This window comes from Aricia agestis, chromosome 8, assembly GCF_905147365.1.
Source record: "Aricia agestis chromosome 8, ilAriAges1.1, whole genome shotgun sequence".
NCBI classification, from domain to species: Eukaryota; Metazoa; Arthropoda; class Insecta; order Lepidoptera; family Lycaenidae; genus Aricia; species Aricia agestis.
In genome coordinates, this window is record NC_056413.1 from 5,195,481 (window position 1) to 5,218,737 (window position 23,257).

General features: G+C 36.1%; 1 protein-coding gene across 1 annotated transcript in view; it reads left to right on the forward strand.

Moving 5' to 3' along the window:
• Positions 1-23,257, forward strand: part of LOC121729288 (division abnormally delayed protein) — a 126,519-nt gene that overhangs the window by 95,455 nt on the left and 7,807 nt on the right. Inside the window, exon 5 of the mRNA XM_042117752.1 lies at positions 350-518. Within this exon, the coding sequence (XP_041973686.1) occupies positions 350-518 (169 nt within the window). The remainder of the gene's footprint in view (positions 1-349; positions 519-23,257) is intronic.

Here is a 23,257-nt window from a genome sequence, read left to right on the forward strand (position 1 = left end):
TGGCATGACTTACATAGTACACAATAATAATTCATCGACTTACATAGCAACCGGGCAACCTGACGAGGCGATGCGATGCACTTTTATGTGTAAACTAAACTTTATTTACTACTTACTTGAAATGCAGATCGTCCATCTCAATTGTCCATGTCCAGATTGTTCCATGTTACCTACTGTAATATTTATTTGTGAAATCTTTATTGGCTCCTATGTTCTACTTTACTATTTATTGTTGTTATGTGTTAAAATGCTGTTTGTTTTCTAATAAATAAATTACCACGAGACCGTGACCGTGACCGTTACATTTGAATAGTGCCACTACTGTTCTAATTTCTCCATTGTATTTCAGGTGCATAGGCTCCCTGCTGTCGGAGCTAGACGCGCCGTGGGCTGGCTACGTGGAAGGTGTAGAGCGGGTGGCCCGCGCCGACGCTGATGCTGCACTCCGAACCCTGGACTCCAGGGTGTCGGAGGCCATCATGCACGCGCTCGAGAACCACGTGATCCTGGAGAAAAAGGTTGGTGATTGGCTCTTTGTACTATGGAAAAATTTGTAGGGAGTTGTGAGTGGGCGGATCTATATTATTTGGACGGGTCATTGGCTGGACTTGACGTAACGCGACTCACGTAGGTCCGCCATTCGCCTATGAAACAATTTCTTTGACAGTATATAAATTTTTTTGCAATGGGACTGAATATTTTCTTGTATGGTTATAGCCATAAGACATTTTAAAAACGTTCAAAGTTCTAACTTATCCAATTACTTTTAAAAGCTCGTAGTCGTAACTCGTCCCGTACTAATTACTATAAGTAAGTATAGCTCTTTTCCTGACTAACCCACTGAAATATAATGGATATTTTCAGTCTATTGGTTGATAAATCGATCGGAGTTGGAACTTTTATAAATCCAATTTTATTGTTCTTTGTGAGAGGATCAAAGTTATAACAAAGTCTAATTATTACCTAACTTCTTTCCTTTGTTGTAATTGTCAATCATAATCATTATCATCAATTTTATACTATTTTTTTCCTAAATCCTTTTTTTGGTCTAACAAGACTAAGTAGGCCGCTACCGATTTTAATATAGTCGATAGGCCGTCAAACTGAATATAATAGACTAGCTGTTGCCCGCGACTTCGTCCGCGTTAGTATAATAGGTCACGTCCCAAATATTATTTATTGTACAAAAATAGTCAGTGTTTGCGCGGTTTCGCTTGCGTAATTTAGGAATTTCACGCGACCGTGCATTTTTCCGCAAAAAATAGCCTATGTCCCTTAACGTGGTCTATTCTTCATGTTTGCCAAATAACATAAAAATTGCTCCAGTAGTTCTTAAGAATATAAAGATAATAAACAATTTCATATAATTTCCCCCGTTTTTACCACATTTTCCTCTATTTCTTCGCTCTTATTAGTCTTAGAATAATAAATAAGCCCATTCAAATAATTTCCCTCCGTTTTTTCCACACCTTCCTCTATTTCTTCGCTCTTATTAGTCTTAGCGTGATAGGATATAGCCTTTAACCTTCCTCAACAAATGGGCTATCTAACACTGAAAGATTTTTTTAAATAAAACCAGTAGTTCCCGAGATTAGCGCGTTAAAATAAGCCCTTTCATATAATTTCCCCCGTTTTTTCCACATTTTCCTCTACTTCTTCGCTCCTATTAGTCTTAGCGTGATAAAATTTAGCCTATAGCCTTCCTCAATAAATGGGCTATCTGATACTGAAAGAATTTTTCAAATCGGACCAGTGGTTCCTGAGATTAGCGCGTTCAAACAAACAAACAAACAAACGAACTAACAAACTTTGCAGAATTATAATAATAATAATATTAATATAGATTATAATATTAGTATAGATAAAGACGATTCTCTAGAATCTCTAAGACTCTTCCTCTTCTAGTCTTACTTAGGACGTATTATGTATGAAGTGTGAACCCTCCACTTTTTTAGGGTTCCGTACCCAAAGGGTGAAAACGGAACCCTATTACTAAAACTTCTATGTCTGTCCGTCTGTCCGTCCGTCCGTCTGTCTGTCTCCATTCTGTAACTCAAGAACCGCTATAGCTAGACTTCTCAAATTTTAACAGATTATGTATATCTGTTGCCGCTCTAATAACAAATACTGAAAATAAAATAAAATAAATATTTAAAGGGGGCTCCCATACAACAAACCTGATTTTTTCGGCCCTTTTTGCTCTATATCAATAATGGCAATAGGTAGGGTACTTGAATTTTTTACAAAGTCCTTTATTATATGTGTAACAACTATAATATTTAATTATAATATTAAAATAAAATAAAAATTAAAGGGGGCTCCCATACAAAAACACTATTTTGGCCTATTTTTCCTTTATAACGGTACGGAACCGTTCGTACGCGACTCCGACTCGCACTTGGCCGATTTTATTTTTTCAATTGTAATGCAAGTTATACACTAATTAACATTTAATATAAATCTACAGACAAAGTAGATTTAGCCGATTTCGTACCGATACGGGCTCGGCTAATGTATGCACCCTCCTCCAATATATCTTGCGACGAGCGATGGGCTCGAAGCTCTAGATAGGCTTGTGTATTCAACATTGCTTCTATGCAAATGCGCTTACAGTTACATGATAACAACGACTATGCATGAATTAAGTTGAAGTGGTGTGGCTCTTTAGCCACGGTACGAGGCAAAAAGTGGTCGAATGAATCAGGAATTCAAATGTCAATTTGAACACTTGCCTTACCCTAAGAAGGTTATCTAATATTATATAAAATTTCTCCAAAACGGCTCGACCCATTTTAATGGAATTTTGTATGTATATTCGTTAGGCCTGAGAATAGGTTTTTATCTACTTCTTATATATTGAAACTACAAATAAATTATACGGCAAAACAACTTTGCTAGGTCAGCTAGTTTTCTTATTAAAAACAATGTATCTCACAAAGTTTTTTATACTTGTTCTTAGGTGGGTACTATATTTACACCTACAAATGTAATGTAGTATATAGTGCGTCAAGAAAGTCATGACAGGCGGGAAAATTTTCTAAACGTAATCTCGCTAAGGTGTATTTTTTCTTTGTATTTTCACAGAGAACGCTCATTACATTTGAAATAAAATTCACCTTGCACATTTTTACCTCGAATTAATAAAGTTCTCTTATTTTTTATTTCATTTCAAAATTTTCCCGCCTGTCATGACTTTCTTGACAGACAATAGTTACCAACTTACCAACTTTAAGGCAATACCAATAACTTAATTCCCATATTACCATTCACGAGTCCCACGCACCGACGTGAAAAACTAACATTTAGTTAAGCAAACTTAATTAAAAGTAGTTTAGTAACAAGCTAACTTCTCACTATAAATCACTGTGGTAATTAAATAAATGTGCCGGCTTATACGCCAACTTTACTAGTATTGTTAACAATGTTCCGTATAATTCTGCCTGATATTGAACGGCCATTTTGATACCGTACTTTACCGTGAAATTATTATCGGCCAGTCTTCGTAACTCGTGAATTTCTGATTAATCCGTGTTATTTAGCACTGCATTCAACATTTTAATAGAGGTAGAATGAGAATAGAATTTAAGTTCAGTAATAAGTATTATATGTTGACGAATTAGTTTTGAATTTTGTATTTTAAAAAATAAGTAAACCGTACCGTAAATATTTAAATTTTAACCAAATAAGTATCGTAAATAGCCGAAGTTCGAATAAAAAAAATTGAACAATGTTCACGACGCCATTTTTTTATTTTAAAATTTAAACTTATGTTTTATTTTACCCAGTGTAACTTTTACCTAGAAAACGTACTTAAATTATCATTTTCATTCGTATCTCATCAAGTATTCTCACTGTCCAACTAATCTTGAGCATCCCTTGTGTCGCAAGAATTGCACAATTTAAAAAGTTACATTTAACAACGTCATAAACTCGTATCTGTTGGCGCGCTGCCATTTGAATTTCGAAAGCCATCAACGATTTTGACACTTGCGCATTCAATTGTTCTCGAACAATAAAAGTTGGATTCTGCACAGTTTATCGTCGTAAAGCTCGTAAAGTTGAAAATGTTGGATTAAGTTTGTTTAGGCTTACCGCTCACGGGGTTCACCTACGACAAGACAGTCAGAGCTCAGAGCGCAACGCGACGTACGTAGATGCATTTCTAAATTTTGCATGACGTCTCACGCAATTGAAGTCTGTCAAATCCATACAAAAGAAACGCATCTACGCGTCGCGTTGCGGTCTGAATTGACCCTTAGACTATCACAATATTTTAAGAGCTGCGCAATGCGCATATTAGAAAGAAAAACTGTCTGTTTGTCACGAACGAAACTGTCTCAATACATAAAAACTGCTTACTGCCCTGTAACAATGGTGGTGACCAAAACTTATAATAGACAGTATAAATCGTCAGCTGTTTTGAGACACGATACGCTATATTGTGTCGTGTCTCAAGTAAGTGATCTTTGACTGTTTTTTTAGACAAGAGCCACTCACACACGCAGGCTGACTAATGACTGTTTTGTCTTAGGTGAGCGCTAGTCCTATGCTTGTGCAGTATCAGTGGGTTATAAAAGAGGTGGGCGCGGCGTGGGCGCTGCACTATGCTCCTAATGACCTCAACATTAACGCTTACGTGCTTTCCACTTTCTTAATACCTACTATCTACAGTTTTAGACCAAAATGAATGGAGATAGCCTTTCTTTCGGGTAGAGTTAGAAAGAGGTGTACAATTTGTACATTCTTGTAGGAGGAGTAAATTAAACTCTCAATCTGTATCACTGAACATACTCTACTCTCAACGGCGGCTGGTGGAGAAGTGGACGACAGCTCTCACGTCTGGCGACCATATTCTTCACCACCCCACCTTGGTGGCGGCGGTGGCGGTTGGCAGCCATCTTTATTTATCAATTCACTAGAGACTCTATCGTCTTTATTAAGATATTTTAGCGATACCATAATCTACTTAATCATACTAAGATGTACTTATTCATAAAGAAAAATATGAATTCTTCTTGTCTGGTTAAGTTACAGACAACAAATTACAGAACCTTTCTACGAGAGTGCGAACTAGTAAAGATGGTAGCCAAAAGTTTTATTAATAAGAATAACATTCCAAGATTTACTTTTAAGAGAGTACTCTCAATGTCTACTTATGTTAGTGTTAAACTTTTTCTTCGTCTTCTAAAATGTGCGGGGTTTTTTATCTCTTGAAAAACGTAAGGAAATGAGAAGCGTCAACGAAGACGACGCGGTGCAGCCACTTGCACTGTTTGCAGACCTTTCAGCTTATTAAGAGGATTCCACACCGCCATTTTTTCCATACAAACGTTGTCCCCTGTTTCCTCCCTGGATAATGCTAGTAGAGTTATAATTTTTTTCCTGAATATCTACGGCCACTAATACAATGTCCCTATGTTTTCTTTTTTTTCATAATTTAATTATTAAATAAGATATGAACGTTCAAAAACCCAAAAAAATGGCCAGATATTCCACTGTGTTCAAACGTCTAGAAAACAGATTTGGCTAGATTATACAAAAAAAGCAAAACATAGGAACACAGCTCAAGCCTTTTTTTAATCTTTAATGAAAAAAGTACTTAAATCGGTTAAGTTTTGGAGAAGGAATCAGGGGACAACGAATCGTTGATTTTCTGGATTTTCTGCAGTTGTCTCTATCGCGTTCTGCGGTATAGGCTTGAGGTAAGGGAGACAGCTATAGATATTACACGTACTTTTTTTTCATTTCTCTAGCCGCTGTTGTATCCTCTTAACCCATTTCATTCAAGGTAGTGGATTTTTTTTTTTTAACATTTACTTTTAAAATGTTAAGTATAAGATACAGCTCGAAACTTTTATTTATTTAATAATTTATTCCACACAAGAAATATTAACAAAATAATAATAATTTACACAGTAAGACGATACAAAGAATCTGCTTATTTCTAATAGAAATCTCTTCCAGCAGACCTACGGATACGGATAGCAGATAGGACGTGCACAATCATGAATGTAATATTATATCAATATGTACTTACAATAAAACTAATAAAATAATAGATAGTAATAATAATAATAATGAAAAGATAATATTATACTTTTGCGACAGAACTGCACATTTTGCCAGGATAAAAACTATCCTATGCTCTTTACCGAGACTAAAAGTATCAGTATGAATTTTTAGCTGTATAAAAGACATACATACAGCAATAACAGCTTATCACTTTACCATTCAAGACAGGAGCCGTGCAGTCAAAGCCGTATGAAGCTACTTTTAATCTAACCGAAGTCCTTGAAATAAATTCAAATCATGGCTCATTAAAATGTGGCACGACTCATAAACTTCATGATGTAAATCAGGAAGACAATGGTCAGACAATGTGGCAGACATCCCGTTGACTCATGTGTTATGTCACCCAAGGGCGTCAGATCCGCACACCGGGTACATAGACTTCTAAATCTACTAGAAATGGCAAAAGAAGCTGGAAATGAGCTACAGCTAGCTGTATAGTTATTCATTTAATAGCATTGAATGTGGCAATTAGCTTTGTCCACACCGTGCCTTTTTCTGTTCGTCAAGGGCATGCGTTATAGAGCAGTCAACAGCGAACGTGAGGCATGCCCGCGACGCATGGCATTTCGCTTTGTTATTAAAAATGACAGTTGGCGTTGCATTCATTGAACTTCGTTGACGCATTCAATTATTGAATCCACCAAAACGAAAGTTGAATGAAAGAAGATGACGAAAATTGAAGACGAAAGCGCATAGTGTGGACATAGCTGTTGACTTACTTATATATGTCACGTCAGCCAAGACCGCAGACCCCGATAGACAAAAACATCTAAACCTAGCAGATATGACAAACCATATCTACTAGGTGTACAAACAATTATCGCTGAAATATAGATATTCAGGTAGCTTACAGCCTAAATTTAAGTTAGCTAAAGTTAGCTTTTAATTTAGCACAAAGAATGTGGCACACGTCCCGTAATATAGCATTAGAAACCGAGCAGATATGACATTGCCTACAGCTTAAAATAAAGGTAGCTGTAGAGTGTAGAGTCTGAAATGTATTTATTACATAAGCACACCCCAAGGGCGTAAGTTCAAGGTCATAGACCGTTCTCAACCTTAGACCTTATAGTCTACAGTCTAAACTCCTGGCAGATAATATATCTGTGGCTGTAGTTTGCATTAGAACTTTTATTTACCTACTGTACAATTTTGAGTCTAGTAGATGAATGGAACTTTTTTAAGTAAGTACTAGAATAGATAGAGCCAGCAACTCCGTTATGCCAGAATTCGTTTATCTCGCGGGTACCGTACATTTTCCGGGATAAGGTGTCTCTAGACGTACTTAAGATGAGCCACGTGTTCCTCAACCAGGCTTTCCAGTTCGCCAACCATGTTAAGTGTCTAGACATACTTAAGATGAGCCACGGCCCACGATCCATTACAACTAGGCTAGCTCGCCAACCATGTCGCGTATTGTTCTTTTTTTTATAAAATAAGGGGGCAAACGAGCATACGGGTCACCTGATGGAAAGCAACTACCATCGCCCATGGACACTCGCAACATTAGAAGAGCTGCAGGTGCGTTGCCGGCCTAACAGGTGCGTTGCTTGTTCCTGTTTGTAATCACAACATCTACTTATAAATACAATGAATATATGAGCTCACCGAGGCGTATTTCTCGTAAGCTTTTATCACAATTTACGAGGCTCGACGTTGGATGTTGACTTTCAATTTTGCCGGTAATAGCATTGTCTACTATCTCGCCCGTAGGATTCCTTTTATTTTTCCAGCTAAGTTCTAGAAAATCTCAAATTGAACTGGAAAGAGGTATAACAGCTCTGCATATAGCTGAAATAGCTCTTTCCAGTCCCGATTTTCCAACACTTACTAGGTCACACCAACGTCAGTCTTTTCATGCTTGCATTTTAATTTCTTTGCAAAGAGCCAAAGGATGTTATGGATGGAGACATCATACAGTACCTGTAGTGTGTATATCTAAACTACTTTTGTAAAACTTTAAACGACAACAAATTATACCGACTCGCTTATGAAAACTTTGATAAATAATACTTACAAATACTTGCGACAAAAAAACAGATCTCCGATGTTCGTTGCCGCTTTGTCTTTTCTTCCTTAGAAATAAACCTTGTCTATAATAGTTGCCTTTTCTATATAGCTACCGATACAAAAAAAAAAACTGTTAAATATTATCCTTTCAACGTAAATCGTTATTTATTTCTGCAAACCCAAGTCCCACCTGTCTTGCAAAGCAGAAAATACTGCGGTACTTATCTCTGTCATTTGTTAATACCGCGGCATAACCTGTTATTATCAACTGTTCCTAGGAAAATCAATAATTTACTACGTGTCTTCTGCTGCTATTATGGAGACCATAATTTTATATTTGTACGTTCTCACCTCGAGGCGGACGCAATCTTCACGGAAACATTATTTATGTGTCTAGAAAATTGCATATAGATAGCTCATTTTAAAGTGGACATACCGTACTGTGTATTTACACTTATTTGAATACTATTTAAACGTGGGAGAACCATGCTTCGGCACGAATGGGCCGGCTCGACCGAGGAAATACCACGTTCTCATAGAAAACCGGCGTGAAACAGCGCTTGCGTTGTGTTTCGCCGAGTGCTTGAGTTTACCGGAGGCCCAATCCCCTACCCTATTCCCTTCCCTTCCCTACCCTCCCCTATTCCCTTTCCTTCCCTTCCCTATTACCCTATTCCATCTTAAAAGGCCGGCAACGCACCTGCAGCTCCTCTGATGCTGTGAGTGTCCATGGGCGACGAAAGGTCTTTTCCATCAGGTGACCCGTTTGCTCGTTTGCCCCCTTATTTCATAAAAAAATACTTAAGGAGTGTTGTACTATATTAGATTCAGTCTCGGTATTTAATTTCAAATTCAAATTCAAATTCTTTACTTGCAAAAAAAGTATACAAACAAATTTAATGTAACTACAAACTTAGTGCCTTGTGCGCCATTTACTTCATTCAGCCACACGCTAACCAGTTTAGGAGGTGGCTGTGGGCTGAGTCGTACCAGTTTCCAGCCAGAAATGAAAGAAAACCATTTTATCACGAAACCCCCAATTTTATGCAATTTTGGTGTAGGTACTTAAATTATCCTACTTGTGGCAATAACATCATGTTGTTATTTTGAATATCGGTAGAGTTTCGGTTTGTTTGTGGCGTGAACTTTAGTGCACGTAGTTTTTTTAAAGATTATTTTACTCGCAAATTCCAATTTTGGTGGGTAAGAGGGTGTGTACCTAAAACATTATTTTTACAAAATACCATTGATTCTTGAAGCATACAAAATACGCCATTCACTTCATTCTGTCACAACCTAACTCGTCTAAGTGGTGCTTGTCGTACCAGTTTCCCGTAAACACCTAATCCCCAATTTTAGTGGAAACAAAAATTTCCACCAAAATTATACTTAAGTATATAAAATGCAAGTTGTTGAAATCCACTCTATTACATTAAACTTTCTATGTTAGTTAAAGCAAGTTTTGATTAGACAAAACTACAAAAAAAATATTATATTGCTTTGTTTAAGATGTTTTTTATTTAAGATGATTTGCTGTATATTGATAGGATCCGGTCTGGAGTATGTTGTTTGTGGCAACGGCTGTAGCAATGCCAATTTCGAAGATACACAAATTATATTCATATGAAGAAATATTTTTGCAGACATTTTATAGGTATAGAAATTCATCGATTAAAATGTCGGTATGCGATGGCGAGATAAGCAACATGTGACATGTCATATCTCAATATCATATGCCCACTGGCTCCGCGCCGTATATGGCAAGATGTCCTGGGACTCATCCACGCGACTCGCGAGCAACAGTTGACATGCAGCATTTTTGTTACATATCCTGAATTCTTTCGCGACATACGTGATATTTATACAGGGTGTAACAAAACTAAGTGATAATACTTTAGGGTGTGTACGTGTTCCTCGTAGAGAGTTCACTGTGAAAGTAGCAGCGCTGAAAGGCCAATTTTTTGTCACTTTTTAATATATGGGCAAGCGTCACGAGCTTCTCTATACAAAAATGAAAAAAAATATTGTTCTTTCAACGCTGCTACTTTCAGAGTGAACTCTCTACGATACACACGATACACACTCTAAAATATTATCATTTATCACTTAGTTTGTTACTTACACCTGCTTACACTTGTATACTATCTTCTGAATTAATTTATATACTTACTTAGTAAGTATTTTTATTGGTTATTCAGATTATAATTAAGTATAAACTTATTTTATTCTTATTACATTTTCTATTACATAGAGATTTAATAATAATAATTAGGTATAACGTCCACAATTTTCCGTCATTCCTGATATAAATTTAAACGTTTGCATTTTATACCGTGGTCCAATCAAAGTAGGTAAGCACGTCTCCAGAATTAAATTTAGAAAATAATGGAATATTTTATTTTACAAATCAAATAAATTATAATACCCATGAAATCTTACTTTACCTACACTAAATTTATATTCTAGAAAAATGTGATCCGCTATTTAAATCGCATATTCTACAATATTCTGTGCTCAGCTAATGGAAATTTCTCGGTAATCATCATAATAATTTATTGTGGCGATGACAAGTCGTATAATGGACGACGCTGCGTCCAATGAGAATCATTGTAAAATGGCGCCGCCGCGTCGTACCATTTCACCTCCTAACCGCAATAACAATAAATAAATAAAAAAATATAAATTCTCTAATTAATTGCCAGGTCATTGACATGTTGTGCTTAGTGAATTTAAAAAAGCAACAATCGCTGCGTCGGCGCCCGCCCACGGTTGCTTTCACCGACAGAAGCAGAGCCTCAGAGGTCACGCTTGTGGTACAATTTCGACAAAGACGCCAAAACTCGTTCTTGTAAAAAAAAGTCAATTTCTTTGCTATAAAATGTTTTTCGTTCTTTATACGGTCATCAAAATGAAAATACACAAGCCAGAATTAGAACAAGAAAGGCTGATATTACTACTAATTTTAAACGTCTTATTTATCTATACTAATATTATAAATGCGAAAGTATCTCTGTCTGTCTGTCTGTCTGTCTGTCTGTCTGTCTGTCTGTCTCGCTTTCACGCCAAAACTACTGAACCGATTGCAATGAAATTTTGTACACAGTTATTCTAGAGTCTGAGAAAGGACATAGGCTACATTTTGATGTGGGAAAATATCTTATTTCCATGAAAATATCGATGAAAATTACTTCGCATTGCGCGTGGCCAGCGCTCATCCCGGGGGTCCTGGGTTCGAGTCCCGCAGGCGGAACAAAAAGTTTTCAATGTTCCTGGGTCTTGGATGTGTATTAAAATAATATTTCAAAAATCTTAAATATATTTTATGTATAATATTATAAAAAATCCAGAAATATATCGACGCGATGCAATGAACATTTTAGTTCTAATACGATTCAACAGATGGCGCTTTTTTTTACTTCGTTGTAACATAGAACTAATCATACTTATTAGTTATTATGTTTTTGTTTATAGTTTTTAATACGTTAGAATATTATGTTTAATAATATTATCACTTGCTATAATAATAATCAATCTACCTGATCTTATAGAACTCCTACTGCATTTCTAAGGAGTTCGAGTGTGTTGTGTTGGCCTATATTCCATCCAGAAAATATTTTTACATTTTAATTCTAATATATGAAAACAGATGGCGCTTTATTTTTTACTTCATTATTATAACAGAACTAATCATACCTACTTTATTATATATTATTGTTTTTATTCATAACTAGCTGTTGCCCGCGACTTCGTCCGCGTGGACTTTAGTTTATAGTGCGCGGTGTCAACAAAATTTGTGTCAAATTTAAAAACTTTTTAAAACCCTGGTAAGTGGTACCCCTCTTAGGGCCGCGCAGCGCGCTACACCGGAATGGCAGCGCTGAAAGTGCTCGCCTCGCCGCTGCCATTCCGGTGTAGCGCGGCCCTTAATTAATCAAAATACCCAAAAACAGCTGTGCAGTGTGCACATAATCTGTACTAATATTATGAATGCGAAAGTATCTCTGTCTGTCTGTCTGTCTGTCAGTCTCGCTTTCACGCCAAACGCCAAAACTACCGAACCGATTGTAATGAAATTTTGTATACTGATAGTCTAAAGCCTGAGAAAGGACACAGGCTACTTTTTTACTGGAAAAAAGGGTTGTAAGGGTCGTAAATTTGTTCAAAAAATTCATAATGGCGTTCATATGGCGCCGTGCGTCTTCTACATGGCGCTGACGCTTGCTCAAAAGTCTTTCTATAAGAGGTGGTATCATCTTACATTTAAGTCTCGATTTTTTTCGATTGTTATATCTATTCTACGGTATTAAATAACTCAGTACTTTATCTGTGCAGGCAGTGACGTAACCTTAAGACCAAATTTCACCAACGACTGTTAAAGTTAATGCTCGAATTAGTATCACGTTAGCTGTTTCGTTTTTCATATGAATGAAAGAGAAGACAGGATATTTTAACAAGCTGTTAACACTAACAGACGTTGGTGAAATTGGGGCTAAACCTATCAATGATAAATAGTTTATGGGTAAAGTTGTGTAATTGGGGGGCTAAATAAGCTTTAAAATTTGGCATAATATATAAAGTTTAACATACAAAAATGAAGTACTTATTGTTTGCACACTGCACAGCTGTATTGATTTAAGGGGTACCAGGGTTTTTTTTATAAAAGCTTTTGACACCAATTTTGTTGACATCGCGCGCTATAAACTGAAGTCCACGCGGACGAAGTCGCGGGCAACAGCTAGTTGTATAATAAGCAAGAAAATGCTTTCTTTTTCCAGTTGCATTAAGAGAAGTCGACACCGCCCTTTTTTCCATACAAACGTTGTCCCCTGTTTCCTCCCTGGATAATGCTAGTAGAGTTATAATTTTTTTCCTGAATATCTACGGCCACTAATACAATGTCCCTATGTTTTCTTTTTTTTTTCATAATTTAATTATTAAATAAGATATGAACGTTCAATAACCCAAAAAAATTGACAGATTTTCCGCTGTGTTCAAACGTCCAGAAAACAGATTTGGCTAGATTATACAAAAAAAAGCAAAACACAGGAACACAGCTCAATCCTTTTTTTAATCTTTAATGAAAAAACTACTTAAATCGGTTAAGTTTTGGAGAAGGAATCAGGGGACAACGAATCGTTTATTTTCTGGATTTTCTGCAGTTGTCTCTATCGCGTTTTGCGGTATAGGCTTGAGGTAAGGGAGACAGACAGCTATAGATATTACACGTACTTTTTTTTCATTTCTCTAGCCCCTGGTGTATCCTCTTAAGGAAAAGGACGACTTGAATTTAAATTGTAGAGTAGCATTTCTGTAACTAGCAAGAGGCTCTAAACTAGTGTTGTTTAACATAACGGTGCAATAACAGCCGATTTCATTTTAATAGTAACAATAAAGTCGGGAGCAATCGTTTTAAATCATATAACAGTTAGTCGACATTATAGTCGAGGAGGCCGGCGTTATAGGCCAAGAGCTCGGGGACTCGTTACTTGGATTTATCTCTCGCGCTGGAGCGGTCATTTCTTCAACACTTTACTACATTTTTATGATCTACCGCTGGCCTTCCATTTTCTCGAGTTTATTGTCAAGTTTAATGCTCGGATCGCATAAATGGTTATTCACCTAAATATAGCAATGTGGAGGGACCTAAGGTCCTAAAAATCAAGACGTGACGTTCGAAAATAAAGTCCAATTTGTTTTCTTTCAATTCTTCGCCCACTTCGGTTGAGTCCAAACAAAATTCTGGAAAATTCCACGAAAGCTTACCACAGTTTCTTGTACAATACGTAACGTGACCATTTATTTTTTCTCAGAGCGGGACATCTACGGATCCACCCTCCAAATAAATTTATTATTCATTATGAAAGTATACATACAATTTATTGAGTATTTGGTGAATGTCTAGTGCCTATCTGTATTTAGGCGAAATATGGCAGAATAAACACATTATTTTGTTGAATGGGAGTGCGTTACTTCCAGTACTTATTTCAAACATTAAAAAATAACCTTTTAAATTGTCGCTTGATCTGTTTGCAAAAGCGGGAAAAATTTTGGGCTCGTGGGGGACAGCGGGACAGACTGCCTGAAAGCGGGACTGTCCCGCCCTAAGCGGGACGTAATACGGCACGGGCAGCTCGGGCTATATAAACCGCCATTGACAATGAATTGTCAGATGTTGTCAATCGCGGCTTTGTATAGAAAATGACAAGTTTTTGACAGGGACTCAATGACCGCTACCGCCATGTTTCGCCGAGTACAGAAGCTACTTTGTGTACTTACGCTACGCACGAAAAACGACGATTCCGAACATTTAGCCATTTCGAAATGCATAAAATACTCTTCAAGATTCATGTTAATAACTTTAACTGCTACCCTTATCGTACTTTTAACACTAGCACTTTTATTATAAGTGTCCATTTGTTTGTCATGTCGCCTACGCGCTGACCCCGATCGTTACCGCGAGATTATCGGCATCAATCTCACATAATCTCACTAATCTCACTCTATAAGCAATACAAAACCTAATGACGTGATATAAACAACTGTTAAATTGATAAATGGCTTCATCACATAACAAAATTTCAATTATTTAGCCCGAGCTGCCCGTGCCGCGTTATAATCATAATTTCGCCGTGCCAACAAGCTAATCGAAGCCAACTTTCAGTGTGTGATCATTAATTAATTATTATTATGGAAATTCTAGCCCTTTAGCCCCAATTTCACCAACGTATGTTAAAGCTTGTAGTGTTAACAGCTTGTTATAATGTCATGTCTTCTCTTTCATTCATAAGAAAAATGAAAGAGGTAACGTGATACTAATTCGAGCGTTAACTTTAACAGTCGTTGGTGAAATTGGGGCTAAAAATCGTATTTTATAAAGCATGGACAATCGACTTCGATCATGGGAAATCATAGACGAATGAAAACCTTTCTCTACCGCTACTCTTCTTGTTCGTAGCCGCTTGTCCATCATATACCAACTTTGAATGTGGCTTGCATTTCAAACAAGATTTTAAATTGTAGCTTTAAAAGCAAGTGTAGCCAACCCTATCAACCTACTTTTAGAAAATCTTGATTAACATTATGAGGTTGGCAGCACTGCGTAGGCGCCGGGATCTCATAACTCTCGCAGATACCAGCTACCGTTTCTAACGATGGTTTTTACGCATATTGACACTGTAATCTAATCCTCATTATACTTACATTAGTATGAGCAGTTTGTATGGAAATATTTCTAAAATATTTTAATGTTATTACCGAGTAACCGCACCTACATGAAACTATGTAAGTACTTAATTATATTTATTTCACACGCATGGATTCGGAATCACAAAGGTACCGACTTATAACGGTATTTACATGCTATTTTGATACTTAAAATACGTCATATCATATCAGCCTATAGTCGTCCACTGCTGGACATAGGCCTCTCTCAATGAACGCCAAGATGACCGATCTCCTGCTACTCGCATCCAACATGGGCCTGCAACTAAGCGGAGATCGTCGTCCCACCTAGTTGGAGGTCGACCTACCCCCGATTTCCCAGCCTTGGTCTCCATTCCAGAGTAAGTTCTCCATTCCAGAGTAACTTAAAATACGTATATATAATTAATTATTGTATGCATTAGATATCGTCGTCGTCGTTATACGGCTTTATTGCTTTAGTTCAATAATCACTATTTACAGCTTACGCCTTACAGCAAAGTTTTCGAAGTGAAGAAAAGCTCATGCAAAAAACCTCATAATGTCAAAATGACCCAAGTTGTCTTCGCTTTCGAAACACTCGTTTTTTTTTTGTTTTTTGGAACTACTTATAATTAAAAAAAACGCCTTCTCGATGATTGAAGAAATTGCCTAATTGCCTAAATGCAGAGATAAAACAATTGTTTGTAAACATGTTCCATGGAATTTGATACGGATAACGTGTATTGCCATCAACATCAGATTAAGTTGCTGTCACGGTAATATATCTGCCTAATTACACAAGAAAGTATTATGATAAGTCATTACTTCCATAAACGGTCACCCGTAGGTGTACTAAATTAATAAGTTAAGTAACAAACAGATAAAAATCAATTATCAAATGAGATTACGTCAGTTGTATGTGTGGGACGCTATTAAACGGGTCATCCATCTAACGAGCAATATAAGAGGCGACTTCTTATGTACTTTTATTACTACACCTGACACGTGTTTTAACTGACTTCTAAAAAGGAGGAGGTTATGTTTCGGCTGTGGATTATATATTTTTTATTTTTTATAAAAGACTTTTTATCACCAGAGTGTGTTCGTTTTCCAACTAGCGAAGGAACTATTGCAGATTTTTCTGCTAACGTATCAAAATCTTTTCATTTCATTGCTGCTCGTGAGCGAGTCCTTTTCGATCTCCAAAATTTGGTTACTTTACAAAATTGGTAATTTTTTAAGTCATTTTTTGTTTGTCATTTTTTTGCACTTTCGTGCACCTATGTTACTTTCAATAATTTGTGTCTCATACAAATAATTATTTTTTTGTAACTGTAACACCTCTATTTCAAATCGGATAATAAAGGTAAACTTTTGGTCACATTAACCATGTATTTTATTGTGTACCACATGCCAAATACCTTGACGAGGGTTAATAAGGTGAAACCTCCGAACGCTGTAACCCGTAAGCTTTTGTATGATATAAAGATCATTATTTTTGTTTATTGCCAAAATTATATTATTTTTCTTGCATTTATTGCCAGTGCTTTTTGTTATTTTCATCAAATTATGTTCAGTATTTACCACTTTTTCATACAAAAGCTGTCTACCTACTAGGTATATTAGAGGTAAAGTGTTTGAAAGGAGTAAGAGGAGTATATTTAATTAATTTTAACTTAACTTGGACTATACTCTTATGGCTCACAACAAGAATAAACCAAAAACAACACAAATTAACCTATTTATAATTTATATAAAATATATTTATAAACATTATCAAATTTATTAAAAAAGAAAAGATCAAAGTTACTGAGCGTTTCCAAATTAGAAGTATAATTCTTATTCTATGAATATTTTATTACAATTAACCTAGAAGTCAAATTAGTGCTATTATTTTTATATTAAATTACGTTTATGTGTGGGCGAAGCAGATACAATCGTGGTTTTTTAATTGACTTACACCATTTTATCTAATCTTATTAAAATGATAAATTTATATTCTTTTGTCACGCATAAAAACGATAAAAATAATAATGTAACCGACTCCTACACTCTTGTCTAGACAAAAACTGAATAAAACACGTTTGGCTGCATATTTTTAAGCACAATTTATGTTATTTTTGCCTCCCGTAACAAAAACATAAATATTATTAGAAATGTCACTAAAATCCTTGAAAATAATAATAATCAACAACTGTGGACTAGTGTCACTAGATACTTTTTGACACCACGAACTATATGTTCTCATCTTGGCAACATTTTTACATGAAAATGTTTTGGTGGGATTAGCTTTTCATAAAATCAAATCGTTAAAAATATGATAATAGAAAAGATTAAGACCCAATTTCACCAAGGACTGTTAAAGTTAACGATCGAATGAACATCATTTAACCTCTGTCGTTTTTCGTATGACTGAAAGAGAAGATATATGACATTTTAACTAGCTTTTAACACTAACAGACGTTGGTGAAATAGAGCCTAAATTACGTAGGTCCCCTTGTATATCAGAAGGCTGGTGGGAGATTGGCTCTCCGACAGAGAAGTCGTGTGGGAGAACCGGGACGGGTCCTGGTGTTGGTGGAGGTCGACTGCGGTGTCCCACAGGGGTCGGCACTTGGACCGGGTCTGTGGTTCATCGGCTTTGACTGCTCGTAAATAATAATTTTAATATTAAAAACTGTACATTGTTACATTGTTTGACATTATATGCTTGCTATATTTAATCAATTCTGTGTATTAAAATTTAAATTTAAAGTGGGCGGTGTGCCAATTTGTTACTATTTGATAGATTGTTTTTTTTCTGATTGCGACATTCAGACAAAATAATAATTATTTCTAGACATTTACAATTTAGGATATAAATTAAGTAATATTATTTGCTTTTTCTAAAAAGTTCTACATAAGTAAGGGTTTGTTTTGGATGGTGTAACACCGTATAAGTAAGGGTTATATTTTCTGATTTTTTTTAATGAAATAAGGGGGCAAACGAGCAAACGGGTCACCTGATGGAAAGCAACTTCCGTCGCCCATGGACACTCGCAGCATCAGAAGAGCTGCAGGTGCGTTGCCGGCCCTTTAAGGGGTAATGGGGGAGGGTAGGGAAGGGAATAGGGGAGGGTACGGAAGGGAATAGGGGAGGGTACGGAAAGAAATAGGGGAGGGTAGGGAAAGGAAAAGGGTAGGGGATTGGGCCTCCGGTAAACTCACTCACTCGGCAAAACACAGCGGAAGCGCTGTTTCACACCGGTTTTCTGTGAGGACGTGGTATTTCTCCGGTTGAGCCGGCCCATTCGTGCCGAAGCATGGCTCTCCCACGTCAAAAAATGATTGCATGTGAATAACTTATTGCAAAACAATTCTTATTACAGAAGGTTCTAACTAATAAGTAGGTAGCACCTTTTCTTACTCATAATGAGAGGGTTCCAGTTACGACCTAAAAAAGTCGTAGGAAATAATATAGAAGTTAACCATTAAAAAAAACTTTTTCACGTCTATACAGTGTACACGCATTTGAATTTCGAGTACAAAAACGCGCTTGAAAGAATTTCGCTATGTTGGCTAACAATGTATTCAAATCAAATATTGTTTCTGGTTTGGAATTTCGTTGCATAGCTGACCATAAAATTCGCTCTTTCAGTAACTCTGTTTTATGCCCATATTATGTTCCTGGTATGCCTATTCGATATCCGACCACGTCAGTCGGTTCCATACTAATTCTTTTTGTAGCGAATAATCCTTTATTTTTTTTAGAATGAGCAAAAAAATTTAAACTTGCGTCAGGGAGGGAGAATGGTAGGAGAGTATCTAATACCCACCAATCATTGTACAGCGCGCTGAAAATGTATGCCTGTTGTTCTATTTTTACTTCTGCCGGCACTTCCGGAGTGTTTTTACGGCATCTTCGGGCTCTATCGCTTATTTGTTTTGTTTAAAATCATGCAATCATACTGACTTAATAAATTGTAAGCAACTTTTTATAAATGCTGCTCAACCAAAACGTATCTGAAAATCATGCATCATTATGACACATATGTCGACTCATGAAAAAAATGTGACACATCAGCTGACCTGAGCAAATCACAATGAGAAGTTTATCGAATCGTGACTCAGCAATCGATACACAAAGCGAAATTGGCATTGCGATTTTTAAACAGTATAATTCACGAAAATAACGTAACTGCACATTGTTAGATTCTTGCGCGGTTCGAGAGGGAAAAGAGGGGTCAAAAGAGAACATAACCTAACTATGCAACTATTTATCTTGACTACCTATTTTCTAATATTCGTGACCCTCCTAAAAATTCGGCTACCCCTCCAAAAATTGTGTCACCCGGAACCCCACAAAAAATCTTGGCATTATCACGTTTCAGGCAGCGTCCGCTAATTAATATAGAACTAAATTAATCTTAAGTTAAACTTTAACTATACTTGATTAATATATTACTAGCTAACGCCCGCAACTCCGGTGCGCCAAAGTTAGTTTATTGCGCAGTAACCGTAAATTTTTACGGGATAAAAAGTATCCGATATTCTTTGCCGGGACTCAATGTTCTCAAAATCGGTTCGACGGTTTGGGCGTGAAGAGGTTACAGATTTAACAGAATAGACCGACACACTTTCGCATTTATAATATTAGTATGGATAGGTGCAGTGCCTTTTATTCACGACCCCTCCCAAGAATCTCGTCACCCTTCCAAAAATTGTGTTACCCGGCACCCCCCCAAAAAACCTTGCCATTCTCACGTTTCAGGCGGCGACCGCGTCTGGTTAGAGTTCATAAGTTCTACTAATAGTTGTTATAAAACTTAATTAACTATACTTACTTATTATGATTTTACAAGTACCATAGGCTTAGCTTATAATATTATTATAATCGTAGAAGATGGTTTATGACAAATAAACAAGATTTTACTGCGCCTCATGAGGCAGGCGTAAATCTCATCTGAAATTCAGCGAATTAAGTCGCTTTAGCGAGTTGGTACTACTTAGGACCTTTAGCTCTGCTCAGAAATTTGTAGATGAAGATATTCAAATTTCCATTAACTGAACGGATTTTATTTGTAACGCATGAGTATGTATTTTGTTTGTTACAGTAATCTACAAAAAATGTGCCTAAGTATATAAAATAACTAAAGAATGTTTTGGTTTTTCATTTCATTCGATTAACATTCATGCGTCGTTAGTTGGTCGTTAGTAAGATCCTTAGTCTAATGTATTCGGTAGTTTCTATAACTTAGTACGGTAAGAGCATAATATTATTTTAGGTCAAATTCCTACATTTAGCGACGGGTTGTGGAAAATCCCATTCATTTTGATTAGTTAATTTGCCGTCAAAATGTTCAAATGTAGCCTAATAAAAGGATTTCTTATACGATTATGAAGCATATTTTGATCTACTTAACTATAAAATATACGTCATATTGAGTTAAACTTGTTATAATAGGTAGGTACGTAATTTTTAAATTTTTCTCTCATTTGAAGTCTTCTTATTATACTTCGAATTTAATGAATTGGAAGTATGAAAGTAATTGAAATAGTTGATAGTTTGAAAATAGAATGCGAATCCGTGGCATTTATAGAGGGCGTTCACACTTGGCTATATTCGCGCGCCGACGTCGGGCGATGTCAGCCGATGTTAACCGATGTCCTCTAATGACACATCGCCTGACAAATGACATGAATGATACTGTCATTTAAATGTATACGGAAAAGTTGTAGGTTGAAGTAGAGAGACAGCACAGTAATCACAATTATAGGTAACGGGTATTAAAATAGCTGTGCCTGGCCCCTAGGCATTAATTCTATACTTAGTACTCCAATTAGATTGGTCGGACCTATGTCACAATAGACATAACTACCAGTAGTTCGACTGCAAAGAAACGGACAGGTTTCAATATCTGTCAAATTCGTCGTGCCTCACGCTGGCTGATACAATTTATTTTTAAATATTTAAAATAAACATTTCAAAATTGGATTCTGTCAATTTTGATCGCATGTGCCAAAACACAAAAAACAACACGACCAAAGAGGAACACGTCCAGCGAATATGCCATAGTTTTAAATTCGTAGGTAACAATTTAACAACCCTAGCGACGATTTTCGTCATAATACGTCAAATTAAAAAATTTCAACATCAGTTCTAAGTCGGTATACTCTATAATTCTGTCTACTCTGCCTATGTAGAAGCAGGTAGGAATTATTAGTTTCGAAAATTTAAATTACATAAGGTCGCCAAATCGCCATATTATTGACATATTTTCTCAGACCTACCCGACCTGTAAGATATGTAAGAACTAAAAACACAAAATTTCACGAAAATAGGCCACGGCCCCTCCGTGTAAGCAACAAACACCACAACACGAGTTTTATTTTTAATTATATTATAAAATACGTTTTATAATACCATTTAACCGTAGATTTAACCACTTAATTCAAAATTTTAATGTTCATGGCGGTAAGGCAGGCTAGTTTTCTTTAAACATAGTTATGCCTGATATACTCCCAACAATAGATTTCCAAGAATCCGCGATCGAAGGAATAATTAAATATTTTGAACATGAATTTTCCTCTGAAAAATTCTGTTATTAATAAACTTTCATTTAAAAAATTCAACAAGTACGTTTAATAAAATTTTGAGAACCAAACCACCATTCATCAAGTCCAATAAATGGAAATGGAATTAATTCGAGGAAAATGTAATCGAGTTTCCATTGAAAATATAAATCAAACGGACGAGTTTTCACGTTAATACAGACGGTACAAAAATAACATTAGCCTACAGTACAACGCACTTGAAAACCTTTGGCGAAAGTAATTTTACATTTTTTGCACGATTCTTTTTAAGGTGACGGATAAGTTGTAGATCGCTTGTTTTCTATTAGAGAGAAAACAAGAAATGGAACAGCAAGAAATGGAAAGGGCGTATGCGACAAAATGGTTTTTGTCGCGTAATTTAAAACCAAAAATATATTTCATATAAGCTATGGGCAAATTATAGTGTATGCTTGAACTAAAACTATCCTCTGTGGCAAAATTAGAAGAGGTCTTTTTGATTCATTATTCTGTGTTATAAAAGTTGACCAATCATGTTACGCTATGGGTAATTCAAAGATAAAGACATGATGAATACTGACAATGAACTTTAATTTCTTACTTTAGTCATTGTTGAGAAAAATCAATATCGCTGCAGCCAAATTATTATCAAGACGTCACCTTAAGGGTATGCGTTAACGGGACATCCATCAATTTTATACCTACTGTCATTAGTGTTTAGTATAGTCAATGCATACCTTTAATTTCCGTGCTGCAGTCTGCAAAATTTTAAAGCTTTATTTTCTATACAGACGAATATAATAATTATTGTAGTTGCTAATGAGTTGCTAAGAACAAAGATAATCGGACTCTACACTAGACACAACTTTTTTAATATCGTCATAAAGCAGTCATCTTTTAGCTTATTTGTCCGTCTGTTTGTTACCTATCTATTTATTAGTATTATACCTGTTTGATGGGGATAAATAGTTCTTTCGTCACTTGTTCATCGAGGTCGGTATTTGTTAGGAGTTCCCCCAGGAGTTTGGTCCCGGGGAAGTTTTGTACGTGAGCCGCGGCGGTTTCTAATAAAACTTTGCCGAACAACGCTAGCGTTCTATCAATTTTATTTAGAACTGCATGGCGGGATTGTCTGGGATTTATTAAAGTTCTAGACATCTGTACTGGGGCTTTGGTAACATTGTATTGGATAATTTCGATAACTAATTACATAATATTATCAAAAATGTATAGGACTGTCAACAGGCATCGCCAAGTGACATGGCGCTTAATTTGCGTTCAGCCAAAACCTAAACTTTTTGATTTCTAAATTCGCTGTCAACATTATTAAATGTAACTTGTCTAAATAAATAATATAAAAATAGTTAAACTCGTTATTCACGAGTTTAACTATTTCTAGTTCAAGTTTTACATTGTAAAGAAGTAGAGTTATTGCAGATGC